The sequence below is a fragment of the Leptosomus discolor genome, chromosome 1 (genome assembly GCF_034619465.1).
Source record: "Leptosomus discolor isolate bLepDis1 chromosome 1, bLepDis1.hap2, whole genome shotgun sequence".
NCBI classification, from domain to species: domain Eukaryota; kingdom Metazoa; phylum Chordata; class Aves; order Leptosomiformes; family Leptosomidae; genus Leptosomus; species Leptosomus discolor.
In genome coordinates, this window is record NC_141391.1 from 168353602 (window position 1) to 168369395 (window position 15794).

Consider the following 15794-nt stretch of genomic DNA (forward strand, 5'->3'; position numbering starts at 1 on the left):
ACTCAGAAGCCTTTAAAACTGCCTATACTAGATTTTCATATGGACAGGTACCCAGTGGGATGCTGTCTTAGTCTAGAATAAACTAAGATTGTTTCTGCTTTGGAAAGAATGTGCTTTCCAGGGACAGTGATGAGTGTCATCCTCTTAAAGTAGCTGTGTGAAGACAATTGCCTTTGCCTAAGCAGTAAAAACTGTTATCAGGTTATTATTGGACCAGAATATAATGTAGAGCTAGAAACTCTAAACCAGCATTTCAGAAAGTGTACAATAGCCTCCCTCCTCTGAAAGGAAAAATTATCCTGGTAAGAAGCTGGGATGATTCAGTATAACTAGCTTAATCTTTTGTTTTCTGTCATGAAGCATATAAAACTTTTGTCTAGAGTTGCAAATGGTGTTTTTTAGTTGAAATAACCACATTAATTCCAATGAATGGCAAGTTTGGGTATGATTTTTTAGTGAGTAAGATTTTAATATTTGAAAGGCTTTCTTTAATTAAGAAATAGATCTCCAAAATTCACTGTAATGGATTGCTGCATTGCTTCAAAGAACAATTTCTAGGGCAACTCAGGTGACTGCACAGACTGATGAAAGCAGTGCTCTTCAGCCATGTTATATAGTACTATATACTAAATATGTTTGTAATATGAATCCCTTCTTGCAGGTATATATAGATATCAGAGTAATGGATATATTATTTGGAACAGTGATCCCGTTTTTATTCAGCAGTGAACAGATTTAGTTTTAGAAGGAATTAGATTCTGGTGTATTAAATGACTATTACTGCAATTTCTAATTTCTAAGTCATTCACCTACTTGTATAAAATGTTCTCTTTATTTAAATACCTTCCACCCTTTGGAGTGAAATTTCAGGGTTCGCTTTTTAAATTAACATATTTTACATTTGGTAATTAAAACAGACTTAACGTTTTGTCCTTTTGGATAAAAAATTACTTTCTCAGAAGGCCAATACCTTCGAGTGGAAACACTGTTTAACTCCAACCTTTTTACGCTGCTTTGACTTTTTCTACCTCCACTCCTCAGGCATGTGCTCTCTGCCTTCAACTCTTAAGTTTATCTCAAGATGAACTTGGCATGATAGTTACTTCACACCCACTGCCAGGTTAAAAATAAATCTTAATATGATTACAGTGACAAAAGCATTGTACTGCTTCTGTAGTGAAGACTTGATAATTTGAGAAAGAAAAATACCGTTGAAGTTTAGCTCTTTTGTTGTTTAGCAGGCTGGTTTTCATCATTTGAAAGCTTCACATTATCTTTCTTCCCTGCGTTTCCTCTCTGCAGGGCTTCCTAGGTTTACTCAGTGGTGGGGGGGGGACTGGAGCGGGTGATGAAACAAAAGTTTTGGTTGGCTGTTTTAGTGATAGACTCTTTCATGGCGTGATCCAAAGCTTGATGAAGCTGATGGACTTTGGATCAAGCTAGTCGAAAAACCAAATCTGTATTTGGAAAACGTCCTGCAGGCTCTTTGAATGCTCTCTCTAGAAGTTAAATAAATGCTCTTAACTACAAATGACATTCCTGTCTTATCTACTGGTGCTTAAACCTGGCTCCCTGCTCTCCTTTTATTGTTTGGTCAGGGAAAAACCTGGGTTGTTGAGTACACTATGGACAAAACTGCTTTTCTTTTCATCGTGCAAGTAGCCTTATAGCATTCAGACAAAATTCTTTTTTCATCCCATGGCAAAGTAGATACAGTATATTGTGTGTGCATGTGATTGGGGGGGCGGGGGGAGCATATTATCATAATATGATGATGCATTTTGCATGAAGCTCTCCAGAATGCCTCATTTGAGCTTTTGCCATTGTAATTCCATGTATCATTTCAGTGTTAAGCAATGCCCTAGGGTCAGGAAAACCCATAAGATGCAGCTGGTAGTTAACCTATGTGTCACTAGCTTGCACAGAGGATGTAAAACAGAACATTTCCATATGAATAACGCCATCTGTTTTTTAACTCCCTTGCCTTTCGTTCTCAGCCTTCCCCCATCACAGCCATTGCCCTGTATCTCCTTTCAGTTTCTTGTCTTAACTGCCCAGTCACAGCCTTCATGACCCAGAGGGTCACAAAGCAAGAAAGTGTGTCTGGAGCTCACGCTGCCCAGAGCTGATGTAATGTGGAGAGAGGGCAGGGGAAAGTTGAGGCTTAAGTCTGAGAGACCCTAAATAGTGCCAAATGCTGGACTGATGAGATCGCTAGTAAGACCTGTAGTAGTAGACCTTGGGAGGGGGAAATAGGGGGCTTAATTTTTATTTATTAATGTGCATGGTGGGGACACCACACACATTTAAAATGTAACTCATCGTTGTATTTAGGAACATGTCACTAGTTACCTTTTTCAGGATACCTATAGATTGTGCACGTTATCAGGTTTCAGCAGACCACAAACTCAAAAAGAACTATTCCGGATTGTCTTTTTTCCACTGTTGCACAAATTCAAGTGCGAAATGATAATACAGTGCACCACCCAATCTGGATTTTCTTTTTTTGTCAGTTTAGACCGTGTTGTTTTTCAAATGAAATGCTAAATTGCTAATCTTTTTTGAAAATTTTATTTGGATGTGATCAGGGGAAATACCTCACGTAATGGATACAGTCCTGGCCATACTGACTTGTGCGGGGCCAAGATTTTAATTCTAAATAGTTTAATGAGGACCAATAAGCCTCAGCTCTGTCCTGTTGGGAGCTGGTTATAGCATAAAAATGCTCTAAGAAGATCCCTTAAGTGTAAGCAGGGGTTTTCCTCCTCCCTGTAAATGTTAGAAAGTACCAATGTTTTGGTTCTTCGTTAACATTTGAAATCCCATGGTTCCCATATGTTGTTACAATACTTTCTTGTTAGATGTTAATTTTCCTGTATATAGAAGAGCTGCTGTGGGGTTTTTGGTGACCCCACGTTTTTGTTCAAGAGGCACATCTTCCAAAAGGGCATTTTTAGATGGTTTATGAAAACTAGTACGATTTTAAAATAAGGTATTATGATTGTATGAGCCGATACAAGATTTCTGCTTTTTGGGCCAAATATTAGCAAGAAGATACTCACGGCTGCCAACACCATTGCAGACACAACCTTTTTTTTTTCCCCCCTTAGTTTTCTCGTATGTAGTACCAGCACATTTCTTAGGCATGTGTTATAAAAATAATGAAGAACCTCTACATTATGCATACAGGAGCAAGAAAGTAAAGCTCCAGTGTCAAGCCAAAGGGATTAAGGCAATCCCAGGGGAGTAAGTTGAAGCTGCAGAGAAACATAACCCAGATGGTACCCGGCTTGCCTTTGGTAATAGGGAGCAGCGCCTGGAATGTCTGCAGAGAGAACGCCGTTGTCTGTGTTGGTGCTTTGAAGGCCGTTCGCTCATGGGAAGGGGGGTTTCTGTCCTCTTTGTACTCCGGCAGGATTTCCGGGACGCTGTGGCACATGCCTCTAGGCAGCTTGGAAAGCCAGTGATTGAGGACAGAATCCTGAATCAGATCCTGTACTACCTACCTCAGCTGTACGAACTCAATCGGGACCTCCTGAGGGAACTGGAAGAGCGATTATCTCACTGGTGACTATCAATAAAGGGATACCACTCTTTTGATGTTGTTGTAATTTATCTGTGGGGCTTATGTGACTCCATGTGACCACGGTTTGACTCTTGTTTGCATTTCATGTGCCTTCTTAAATGACAGAATTGACTTTGAAAGTATAGATAAGGAGATAGAAAGGAGATAATTTTCTGTTTAGATGTACTTTTTGCCATTTAAATGTATCTAAAAAGGTCTAGAAAACATGTCAATACCTGTTTTTAGCAATCACACTTTTTAGTTTAAAATCTCATTTTTAATTCAAAGTTCTAGTCCTTGCATGGGCATGATTAAGTGGACTGATTTCATTAGAGGAGGAGGAGGCTGTCCTGAAGAACAGTTTGCGTTTCAAAGGTAGCTGAGATCTACTAACCAGTCACAGCACTGACTGACAGCCGCAATCCCATTGATGTCCATTCTCAGTTACACTAGTGGGTGGATCTAAATCAGCTGTACAAAGCCTACTGACAAAGGCACTGAAATGGGGAAAGACTATTGCTATTAAGGGATGAAGACTGAAGTTTGAAGATCTATCTCCTCAGAAATCCAGCTTGTACTAAAGTGTTCAAACAGTTCCAAGACCGTTTTAAACAGACTGTGTATTAAGTGGTTGTCATCTGACACTGAACTAGTGTGTCAAGGTGTGCCTGGTAAGGTTTTCCAGAGTAGCTACTGAGATGGATGTCTATTTGCTGAACTATAAGCTTTTTGTTCAGAACGTAAACTAGCACATCTTACTGTGAAAGAGATAGATGTTTTCCTGTAGGGTTAAGATATACACTCTTTAGCTCTTTCTGATTGCTGTTTTTTTGTTTCTAGGCTCGAACATCAAAGAATTGCTGATATATTTGTTAAAAAGGGGCCCTACTTAAAGATGTATTCAACTTACATCAAAGAATTTGATAAAAATGTTGCACTTTTAGATGAGCAGTGTAAGAAGAATGCAGGTTTTGCCTCAGTAGTCAAAGACTTTGAGGTACTGTAATGTTTTGTAAGTTATATCCTATTTTGTGGCTTTTTAGCAGTTGTGTTCCTCCATAACACTTTAAGAGACTATCCTCCAATTGGGTGGTGGGTTTTTGTTTGTTTGTTTGGCTTTTTTTGTTTGTTTGTTTTCTGCAGTCTTGTCTTGAGACTTAGTAGGGTGGCAGTGGAAAGAAGTAAATTCACATTTTGTGAAGTGACTAGTGATTTTGGCTACCACTGTGAGATGGTAAAGGACCTTGATTTTCAGAAAATGCAGCACTTGCTACAAATTGTATCGTAGACACATCAACAAAAAAATCTCTGGCTGCTTTTCTGTCTCCTGATTGTACTATGCACCAATTAACTGTCCTATTTTAAACCAGGTTGATTTCTCTACCACATCATAGGGCAGTAGCTTACTCATGGGAATGGTGTTTCATTTCAGTTGGAAACATAAAAAAATGAATTTTCTCATCTGCGTATTTCTAGAAGTTTCAAACCCAGCACATGCAGCAATCAGGTGAAAGCTGATTCACGTCCCTAAAAGCATTGCCAGACTTTACGTAACTCCTTTGAATCAAATCAGAGAAGAGGTGCAAGCTCCCTAAGCACATGATCCGCACAAACTGTGAATTCACCTCCTATTACATGGGCTTCCCCTTGAGTAGTTGCTGCTCTGTTCACTTACGAGTCGTGTGAAAAGGCTACTTACAGTCAGCAAAGGAAGAGCTTGAGGTAGAGTCAGCACGGACAGGAAGAAGATAAGAGGCCTCTTTAAGGACTCAGTGTTTCAGATGCACGTTATTTTGAATGCAAACTCAAGATAATCAGCATTTTTGAAGCATGGATCTTTTCATTCTGTGTTGTCTTTAGAGGTGTGGATTCATTAAAACTTGTGCAGTGAGCACTGCTGTCTTCTCTGTCTTTCTGCCTAACGGCCACTGACAGCCTTTTCAAAGGAGCATGTTGCCCTTGCCACTGGTGTTTCCTTTTTTTTCTGGGAAGGTTCACCTCTCTTCCTCATAAGCAAAAGCACCTGTTTTGAATCCATGGCATATGAGTGCTTACCGATGTCTTTTAACGCATGATTAATTTTGCATGCAGTCTTCCACATGGAAATGCTTAGTCTGTAGTGTGGTCTTTGACACGGTGGTAGTCACACCTTAAAGATAAATCTTATCCATTGTAATCGGTAGTTGTTTGTAGGTATGTTTTCTTTTGCTAGAACCCTTGACAACCACAGAATCGTTATTTATTTTGGGTGTTTCTTTCAGATGAGCCCCCGCTGTGCTAGTCTGGCCCTCAAGCACTATCTGCTCAAGCCAGTTCAGAGGATTCCCCAATACAGGCTCCTGTTGACAGGTACAGTCAAGCTCTTTTGCAGGCTTAAGAAGCCAGTCTTCACACGTCCCAGGAAGCTTGTTTTCAGGCGGTTCTATCCATCTGTGAAGCGTATTTATCAGACTTCAGATTGTGAAGCTTTTTTAAAAACATGGCATGGGTTTAGAGGCTTTCTTTGTTAATATTGATTGCAATAAGATACACAAGTGAGATGCTAATATTCCAGACACTGTGGTGTGTTCTCTGATGCGACATACAGCACTACTTGGAAAACATGAAACCTTGTGGTGGTTTTTGTTTGTTTCTGTGGTAATAAAAGCCTGTAATTTCCTCAGGGTTGGAAAGCTCCTGTTTTGTTTTGGGGTTGGGGCGGGGGGGAGGGTGGTGTGTGTGTTGGCGGGGGGGCGGTGGGTGTTCTTAATGAAGGAAAAAGGTACTATGGAAAATTGGAGCTAGAAGAAGGAAGTGAAAGATGTCTATGCTAACTCCTGCAAGTAGCTTCTCCAGTTCTCACCCAGCCAGGTGTTTTGTCTGTAAAATCCATTCTCTTTTAAAGGCAAAACGCATGTTTTTAGTGTACATTTACCAGTAAGTGCTTAAGACTTGTTACAGGAGCATTGTAGGCTGAAGAGCTGGTTTGGGACTAGGAAATCTGGGCTCTATACCCTGCCTTGGCACTGGTATGTTTGGATGACCTTGAGCAAGTCATCTCCATGATGCAGTGCTTTTTTTTTTTTTCTGTGAAAGGAGGGCAATGATAGAGGCCTCCTTTGTGAAGTATTTTGAGATGTGTTTGTTGTAAGAGAGGGATGGCTCCTGGAAGGATTTGGAAATACTTAAGGCATTGTTTTTGAAAGCCATTGCTTCTTGGTGAGCAATTTAAAAATAGCCTCTGTTTATGTAGTAACTGCAAAATCAAATGCTCTGTGACCTTTTTTTTTTTGGCTCTGTAGCAGCTTGTTGGCATTTCCCCAGCAAGTACTTAGATTAGTGATGCTGTGGGAGATACAGATTTAAGTGTTATACAGCAGTTACCAAGCTATTGATGTTGACTGTTTTCATTTTAATAATCTCATTTGTCACAGGTGTTGAAAAAAGGGTGAAAACTCTTATTAAATGGACTACTTCGTAGGGGGAAATCTTAGTGGCTCTTAATTGATGAAATCAAACCATAAAACGGCATCTGGGGAGTTGCTTTATTGTAAAAGGATACTGACTTAGGGCATGGTGTGGCCTTTTTGTACACTCAAAACCAGCAGAGCTTTGGATTTGGATAAGTTCAAAGGTTTTAATTAAAAAGGTTAAACAGAGGATCAGGGTGGAGTAAATGCCATTGTCAATATACATAGCAAAACGAGAGATGTCAGGGTGAATGGCACTGAAACAAAACTCAGATGTTGAAGGGGAATTTCTCGTGATCATTAGCTGTCGTTGCAGCTGGGACAGGCTGGTTTAGACCTCAAAAAAATCATTCTGTAGTGATGGGGGTTTCTGTCGGTGTCCCCAGTCTGCAGAACTTACTATGGCTGCCTAGCTTTAAATACACCTGCAAATGCTGTTGACAGAAATGGGATTGCAATGCTGGCTGCTGATTTAGAAAAGTAATTTTCTCTTGTTCAATGGGAGCAATAAAAGAGGTCAGACTAAGAATTTTATTATATTGGGGCAGAGGAGTGTTATTTTGGACGTATTTAATTTTCAGTCTGTTCAGTCTATCATGCATTTTTGTTGTCCTTGAGATTCTCATTCTTCCATATCTCTCTGGATTACCTGTTTGCTCTGTTACCTTCCAGCAGCTCTGTGTGATACTGAGCAATCTCTGTATAAACTTGTGCTGCAAAACCTTCGAAGGACACACATAATATTTGGATCTATTGTTGCAGTGGATGAGATGCAATGATGCAGCAGCTGCCCAGGCCGAAGGCAGGGGGGATCTGTGGGCGAGGGAGGAGGGAGCAGCGGGTAAGAGCAAGGGAGCGAAAATAATCCAGGAAACGAAGCTGCTAGGCCTGAGTCAGCAGGGATTTCATCCTATGTAGATGTTCTGTGTCAGTGGGACAGCTTTGTACTGGTAACCTGCTGCTACGTGGTCACATCAGAAGATTGTTGCTGTGCTTTGAAGTGGAGTTACTTTTGTGCTAACAAAAGCAGGAGCAGGTGGACTCATAAATCAGCCAAGCAGAGGCACAGCTCAGCTGTGTTTCTGTTCAATTATACAGCTTCTCCAGTCTAGCAAGTGAACTTCCACTTCTCCACATGCTGGTCCCGAGCTCTGTACAGCAAACATGAGATGAGGTTTTGGGGGTGTTAATTAGAGGCCTGTGATTTCTAATAGAAGTGAAGGAGAGGTGTTTCTCTCTTCCTGAAAACCTCTGATTTGAGTAGATGACTTGAGACTGTACAGTATGAACAGGCTCTTCATTGTCGTTGGATAAGGCTCTCTCCTCTTTTTCTCAACATAAGGTTTGCAGAGAGAGGGTGTTTTGTTATCCTTTACTGGGGTATAGTGAGGGGGGTCTGAGGGTGATGAAAAATAAGCCTTTGAGCACGCTGCTCTTTTGCAGGTTGGAGAAAGAGTTGTCAGACTTGAGACCAATTATGTGTTGGGGAATGATTGCTTTCAGTTTAACTTAATTAAATTGGACAACCTGAGACAAAAAGTAGTTAATGAGGCAGAACAGAATTTTTAACAGGAGAAGAAGTGATAGTCACTGCCCCCCAGCAAGAACGAAGAGAGAATTCCTGGCTGCTGTAACGTAGAAGCACTGCATGAGGAAATTTTGTTTGTCACAGAAACAGTAGTTGTGTACTTTTTTGGTTGATTTTTTTTTTTTTGCTGTGTTTTGGGGTATCCAGCACAGTTATGAATTTTATTTTATAGGTCTGCCTTTCTGAAGGTATGCTTAAGGTCTTCCTAGTCTGAATAACTAAAGAACATTTCAGAGGGGAAAATTTCTTTGGCAAAGAGAGTAGATACCATTCCACCTTAATATTCGACTTCTTTATTTATTTATTTTATCTAGGAACATTTTTGCTAAATTTTTTCTGTAAATTCATGTCTGTGAAATCTGCTTGTCTGTATAGTTTAAGCCAGTATCTCTAGAAAGTTGTTGCAAGCACAGAATTTCCAGTGTGTTTTCACAGAATCTAAAAATACCTGTTCTGATGCTTGTCTGAAGCTGAGTGTTAGCTATGAATGGAGGTCCACTTACCAGGTATACATAGAGAGTATTAAGATGAAAATTACGTATTTTATCACTTTCAGGATTTTACGGTTTCAAGTTTTATTGGCTGCTTGTCTTGTAATGCAAAAGCTGCCTTTCTTTTTAAATACAGAATTTTAAATGAATGCAGTAAATCTCTTAATTTTCCATCTTTTATTCACTGCTGATATGATTTTAAATGCTAGAATATACCCATCCAAAAATGTTTTTGAGTGATGTAAAGTGTTGTTTTGGGGGACATGTCATAAAGCATGAATATACCAAGAAACAGTTAGTTCCCATGTTGGGGCTCTGGTTTTGTTTCCAGTGCAGTTGCTTCAGATATTAAATTGGATGTCTCCATGTACTAGGGACAGTTTCTTAGAGTGCCAGCAGTACATTTGCAGATGAGTAAACTATACCTACCTCACCTCTTGTTCCCAGCCTGTAGAGATGAGTGTGTGGTTGGCAGCTTTAAGAAGCTGGTATTTCTGTATAAGCTGTAGGGACTCATTCTTTATACTGGGAGGTTCCCACTGGAGTCCTTTGTGCTGGCCCCAATGTAGATCAAGTTGCAGCTCTAAAGCTTTAACTTGTTTGCTTTACAGTGGAGTCGCAAGAATACTCTGCCTGGGCAGTGTGGCACAGCTCTGACTTGAGAGAGCATCCATCAGCAGACAGGGCAGGAGGGTGCAGATGGTGTTGGATGTGTGACATAGGTTCCTCTAGGTTAAAGGAAGTTAAAACCAGTGTGAACTCTTTTCAGTTCCTTTCAAAATACTTCCTGCTGATTTTTTTTTTTTCCTCTCATGCTAGCTTACCAGCATAACCTGAGGTGAAGCAGATAAACTTCGTTTTTAATGGAATATTTGTCCACCTAAATATTACACTGGAATGTCTGGTAGCTACAACAGCATAAGACCTTGAGGGATGTGAAGGATGTAATATTTATGGAGCGTAGCTGGAAAGGTTTTGGTGCCATGTCAAACTTGTCTTAAAAGATCACACAATGACCAGTGCCTGTTAATGATCAGACAAAACTTGGAGGAGAACAGAAAGCTGTGGGTGTTCCTGTGGCCCAGCCAGCCAGACCTCCCAGTACTACCTCCCCACTTGCCTGCAGGAGACCCCAGCCAGTTACTCTTCCTTCACCCCAACCTGCACTTCATGCTTCTCTCTTGGATCCTCCCTTAGGTCTTTGCCAAAAAATAAAATTTCAGCACCAAATATTTTTCTTCCAGTTGTTCTGTTTTTCTCAAAGCTTTCATTAACTGTGACAAGATTTCTCACTCTGAGGCATTTTCTTCTGCAGAAACATGTTTCATAATTCTCCTTTTTTTCTTTTTTCTTTTTTTTTTTTGGCATAAGAAAGAGATTACAATACACTGAGCAGTCTCTGAGGGGCATGCATGAAGCAAGACATCTTATGAAGGCAGGAACAATTGGCTCCTGATCCTTCTTGAGTAAAAGGATGAATTTGGGTAGGGCAAGCATATGGGAGTTGAATTATTTCACTCCTACATGAAACTTGTACCACTGCGAAGCTAAAAATGAACACTATGCTAGATCACATATAATTAGTTTTCAGTAGATCTCCCAGAATCTTTATACCTCATTTAAAAGGTAATTATAAATCAGTATTTGTTGATATTATCAGTCTAACATGTATATTTCTTTGAAAGTTTCTGATTTGATTTCTTTCCATTTTAAGCAGTTCAGAGGTGTAGCTTGTAGAGAATACACGGTTGACTTTTTATTGAGGATATATATTAATCTTTGGCAGGATATTGTACTTTTTGGTGAACTAGACGCTCGACCAGGGAATGGAAACTCGAGGGAGGTGTTTTCTTGCATAGTCATACATTTGGAGTTAATTTTAGCTAAGTAAAATAGATTTTAAAACTACCAAGACTTTAATGGATTGAGGGTGCCATCTCGTGGTGGAGGAACTAAATTTATAATTGAAAAGCAAAAATGCCTGTTTGAGTATTGGTGGGGGGTACAGTACTTTTATTATTGAAAAATATTAATCATAATCAGATCTTCTGTAATGGACTACTTTTTTTTTCTTAGCTCCTATAGACAAATTAGGTGCTCAGGCAAATAACTATAATCTTTAAACTTTTTTTTGTATCAGCTTAAATGTAAATGATTGCAAGTATGTACTTATTTTTCACTTGCTTGTTTCATTCTGGAATAACATATACAATATATCAGTTATCTTTGGAGAAGGCCACTGGTTCAATAACCTCCTCTTTCCTAAGCAAGATATCATGATAAGTTTTAATTACAGAAACGCTGGTTTTCCTTTTGTTATTACTTCAAAAGATTTAAAAGATTTAGTAGTAGATCTTTGTGGCATAGGTCTGCCCAAAAAGCAGATTTCCAGGAAAAAGAAAGGGGTTTACTACTTTCTGATGGTGTTTATTTCTTTAACAAAAATATCTCTATATTATTTTTTTCTTTACACAGATTATTTAAAGAATCTTTTAGAAGAATCTGCAGACTATAGGGACACTCAAGGTAAATGTCTTTTTAGATTAAAGAAATAACAACTTATGTGCGTATAATGTTTCTATATTTTAAATGTGTGCAAAATGCGAAGCCAGTAATATATGTTTTCTATTTAGTTCTAAGTTTCTCAGCAGAGTTACTGAAAGATTGCAAACTTGTATTTCAGAAAAGTTCGGAGCTGACAGTGGTATTAGCTCACCCTTGAGTTGAAACCAAGAGATAAGAGTGAAGTTCCACAGGCAGCTTACACAGATATTTCAGGCACTGCTATTGAAAGAGGCAGTCCTTGCATCTGTAAACCTTTCATGATAGGCAGTCTGGTCTACCAGCTGTTCTCCCCCAGCTATGAGCCTTTCTGGCCTGCTTTCTGTGCCATGACAAGTGTTTATGTGGCAGGAGTGAACAAGATCAAGGAGCTGCTCTGGATTATATTTAACCTGAGGAGTTCTCCAGTTTGACTTGTCACAAGTTTAACAAACACAAGGGACTTCCACAAGTTTGCCTGCCTGTGGGGGGGAAAGGAGATACAAGGAAATGAGAAGGAATAGTTGGTGATGGAAGAGGACAGGACTACACGTTTCATGGTAGCTTGGGATTAAGCTGGTTTAACTTGAATGTAGCAATACTACATTCAGGCTGTTTCCTTCTTCCATGTGTGTGCCTCAGCAGTACTAAAAATGCTCCCATTGATGTTTCCATTTCATTTGCACGAGCCCATCGCTTATTTCAGTCTCTTTAGTGGCCTTTGTGCAAGCCTATTATATTTAGGAGGGTTGTGTAGATGTAGTTGATTGGGCTGCAATAAATGAGTGCCTTCAACGCACTGAGCCAAGTTTGCTTTCTTATAGCTTTGTTTGCTGATACAGTACCGTAAAATTTATGAGTTAATATCTATCTTAGGACATTCAGACATATTTATTTGAGTATTTTGAAAATACAAGCCAAAAATATTTAAAATGATGACTCTTTTGTCTTGCACTTCTTATGGCTGTGAACAAATTAATGCTTGCACTGCACACTAAAAAATGACCACTTGAAAAGTGAGCAACTTAAATATACATTTTACTTCACATTTTCTTGTGATTTCTCCAGCTTCTGTGGTTTTTGTAGATGTACCTTCCACACAATTTTTCTCGTACTTTATTCATCAAAGATAAAAGCAGAAGCTTAGTTGTAACAAGTGTTAATTTTATGCACTTGACATGTTTGATAGTCTATCTTTGAAACTGGGTAAGAAAAGAAAGTCTAATCTTTACTCATCAAGATCTTTGTGATAATTAAGCTTAACTTAGTTCTGACTTTGCTTAGTTGTTAAATTCTGTTGCGGGGGACAACGGCATACGACTAGGTTTGATTATGGTTAGTACTCTTGGGGGGAAAAAACCCAAACCACACAATTCTTCCTGATGACCTTTATTTGAATACATGACTCTAGCTAAGTGGTATAAGAATTGGAATGCTCTTCCCTGCCAAAACCCACTTTGTTTATGGACTTTGTCTGTATAGATTATTTTATGTTGTTGTTTAGATTCTTTAGTCTTGGCTCTATAAGTAGCCCTGAGATCCTGGAACTTTCCTTTCAACAACCAGCCCATTTTCTCTTAACATTCTTTAATCTTTCTTGAAGTCAGTGAGTAAAATTTTAAGTTTTTAATGGCTATAATAGCTGATAGATGAAGGAAAGTATAACAAAAAAATAAATAAATCAGGTAATCATTCCTGTCTTCATGAATTTAGCTAAATTTTCCTTCATTTTCTTTCAATTGGATGGGAGTTGGGGAGTGTTTTGGCTGGAGCAGCTCCAACATTTCCTAGTAGGAGATCACCAGCCATTTTTCAGCAGGCTCAGTTGACATCATGACATCTATATCTAAACTTAAATTTTGATCAAATACTTGATATGTGCTATGCCTTTTAACTGCTTGACTCCTGTGCTTGCATTGCCTTCGTTCATGAAAATCTTGAACAAAACCTCTCCTTAGATTGCCTTAGGAGGAGCTTTTTGTTTGCGCCTCAGTTTAGTTTCTTACATGGTTTCATGACCTTCTGAACCTTTCAGTTCAGAAAGCTGTATCTTTTAACACGCTTTCTTTCTGAATATGAACTCAACAATAAGGGAAGTATATACATTCTACAGTACTAATACTCTAATGATTATCTGGGGAAAAAAACCCAAGGCATTGGTTTTACCTGGCTTGGTAGGCTTCTCTGTGGACTTTTAAGCAAATGTAGTTCCTTTATTTGAAGATCCTGTCTGCATTTCCGTTACTCAGAAGGTGTTAAATGCTTTAGAGACTATATTTTATCAGAGCAGTTGTTGTTGCTTTCAATTAAATTAGTTTTTTTTTTTTTTCTACTTAACTAAATTACAGGTTTTTGGATAAGATCCTTGAATGAGTTCTGTCTCATATACACTCATTGTTCAGAAATTTACATAATCCTTTTATGTAGCCCCTTTTTGCAGTTACGCCTTAACGTGTATTAGAGTTGAGTTGCTAGTTATTAAATAGAATTTACTTTTGCTTGTGGAATGTTTTGGTGAGCTGTAAGAAATGAAATCATTGACACTTGGTTGAAGCAATGACTTGCTAGGGCATATTTATTAAACCGTGATCCAAAGACTGTGGGGTCTATGGGAAGTGCTCCTGAACGCAGTGACTATACAATCAGGTCCTCGAATCTTGGCATGATGTGGAAGGGCAATATTGTACCTGTGCTTTACATAACAGCAGTGCTAACTAGTCTGTATAACCAAAGCATAATTTCTTCATCCTTCAGATGCTCTAGCTGTTGTCATAGAAGTTGCAAACCATGCAAATGACATCATGAAGCAGGGAGTAAGTATTTTGGCTTATGAAAGCTCGTTGATTAAAGCTTTTCTCTTTTTTTTTTTTTTAAAAAAAAAAAAAGTCATAGATGCAAGGGCAATTACTTACCTTTTGTTTTTTCTCCCTGTAGGATAACTTTCAGAAACTCATGCAGATTCAGTACAGTTTAAATGGACACCATGAGATTGTACAGCCAGGAAGGGTAGGTCCTCCAGATGCCATTCAGCAGATCGCAGTAAAAGTGCAGCGCAGATGATATGCAAGCAAAGTACTGAAGCTGGCATATACCAAGAAGAAAAATGGTCCATCGCTTAATTATTTGGTTCTAACAGTCAAATGCATACTGCCTCTCCATATGTGTGGGGGTTTTTTTTATACTTTTATCTGATGAAAACTTACAATTTTTAGAATATGATTCCTTGCTAGATCTTGCAGGCAGGTTTTTTTCCTCAAGCTTAACCTTGTATTTGTCGTGGTTTCAAGTTCAGTGTGGGAAACTGTAATGCAGCTATTCACACACTGTCTTTTAGAGACAACTGAGGATGAATAGCTTTTCTCAGAATGGGAACCTAGAATAGCAAAACCTCGGCAGCACTTCAAGTGTAGTAGTAGTAGTAATAAAGAAAATTAAAAAGTCAGCTCATTTGCACGGCTTGTGCCCTGAAAAGCTAGGTTTTGAATTGCTTATTTTAATTTGCAAGGTCTTTCTGAAGGAGGGAACACTGATGAAGCTGTCACGGAAGGTCATGCAGCCACGTATGTTTTTTCTGGTAAGAAGCTGGGTATGTTGCTATGTGCCTAACACTAGTGTAATATTCAGTGGTTGACACATTACGCCGCAGACATAAGTAACTAATAACTTCAGGTAGTGGAAAAAATTATCAATTGCTGCTATTCTACTTGCTCAGTTCTAATTTAGAGAGATCATCTGTTGCATATGCACTAATTTCAATAGAAAACCATTTCTCACTAAAATGTACTATTTTGAGCAACGCTCATTTAAAATTTGAGAGCTTTTATGAGAAGATGTTATCTATGGTAGTGCGAAAACTGAAACAGTTACTCCATCCATTACTTAGCTATACCAGATCTTAAAACCTATAACTCCACTGCTGCTATTGCACCCTTGCCTCCCTGCCTCCTCCTGTCCTTCCCCTGCACTAGCCCACTTGCATCCTGAGTGAAGCACTGGGCTGGAAGTTAAGTGCTGGATTCCCTTCCTGTCTCTGCTCCGGTTTCATCTTGAAACTTTGGTGTCTCTCTGAAGTTTCTGTTTCCACTTGAACTTTTTGTTTATCTTTTCTGTTTAGATAGTAAAGCAACTGTTGCCGAATGTAATTTGTGGCATTATTGGTC

General features: G+C 39.0%; 1 protein-coding gene across 1 annotated transcript in view; it reads left to right on the top strand.

Annotated features, from left to right (window-relative positions):
• The window catches only part of FGD6 (FYVE, RhoGEF and PH domain containing 6), a 71049-nt gene that overhangs the window by 37224 nt on the left and 18031 nt on the right, over window positions 1-15794 (top strand). Inside the window, exons 7-13 of the mRNA XM_086461839.1 lie at window positions 3416-3567; window positions 4406-4562; window positions 5827-5914; window positions 11569-11619; window positions 14389-14447; window positions 14569-14640; window positions 15140-15208. Coding sequence (XP_086317965.1) covers window positions 3416-3567; window positions 4406-4562; window positions 5827-5914; window positions 11569-11619; window positions 14389-14447; window positions 14569-14640; window positions 15140-15208 — 648 coding nt within the window. The remainder of the gene's footprint in view (window positions 1-3415; window positions 3568-4405; window positions 4563-5826; window positions 5915-11568; window positions 11620-14388; window positions 14448-14568; window positions 14641-15139; window positions 15209-15794) is intronic.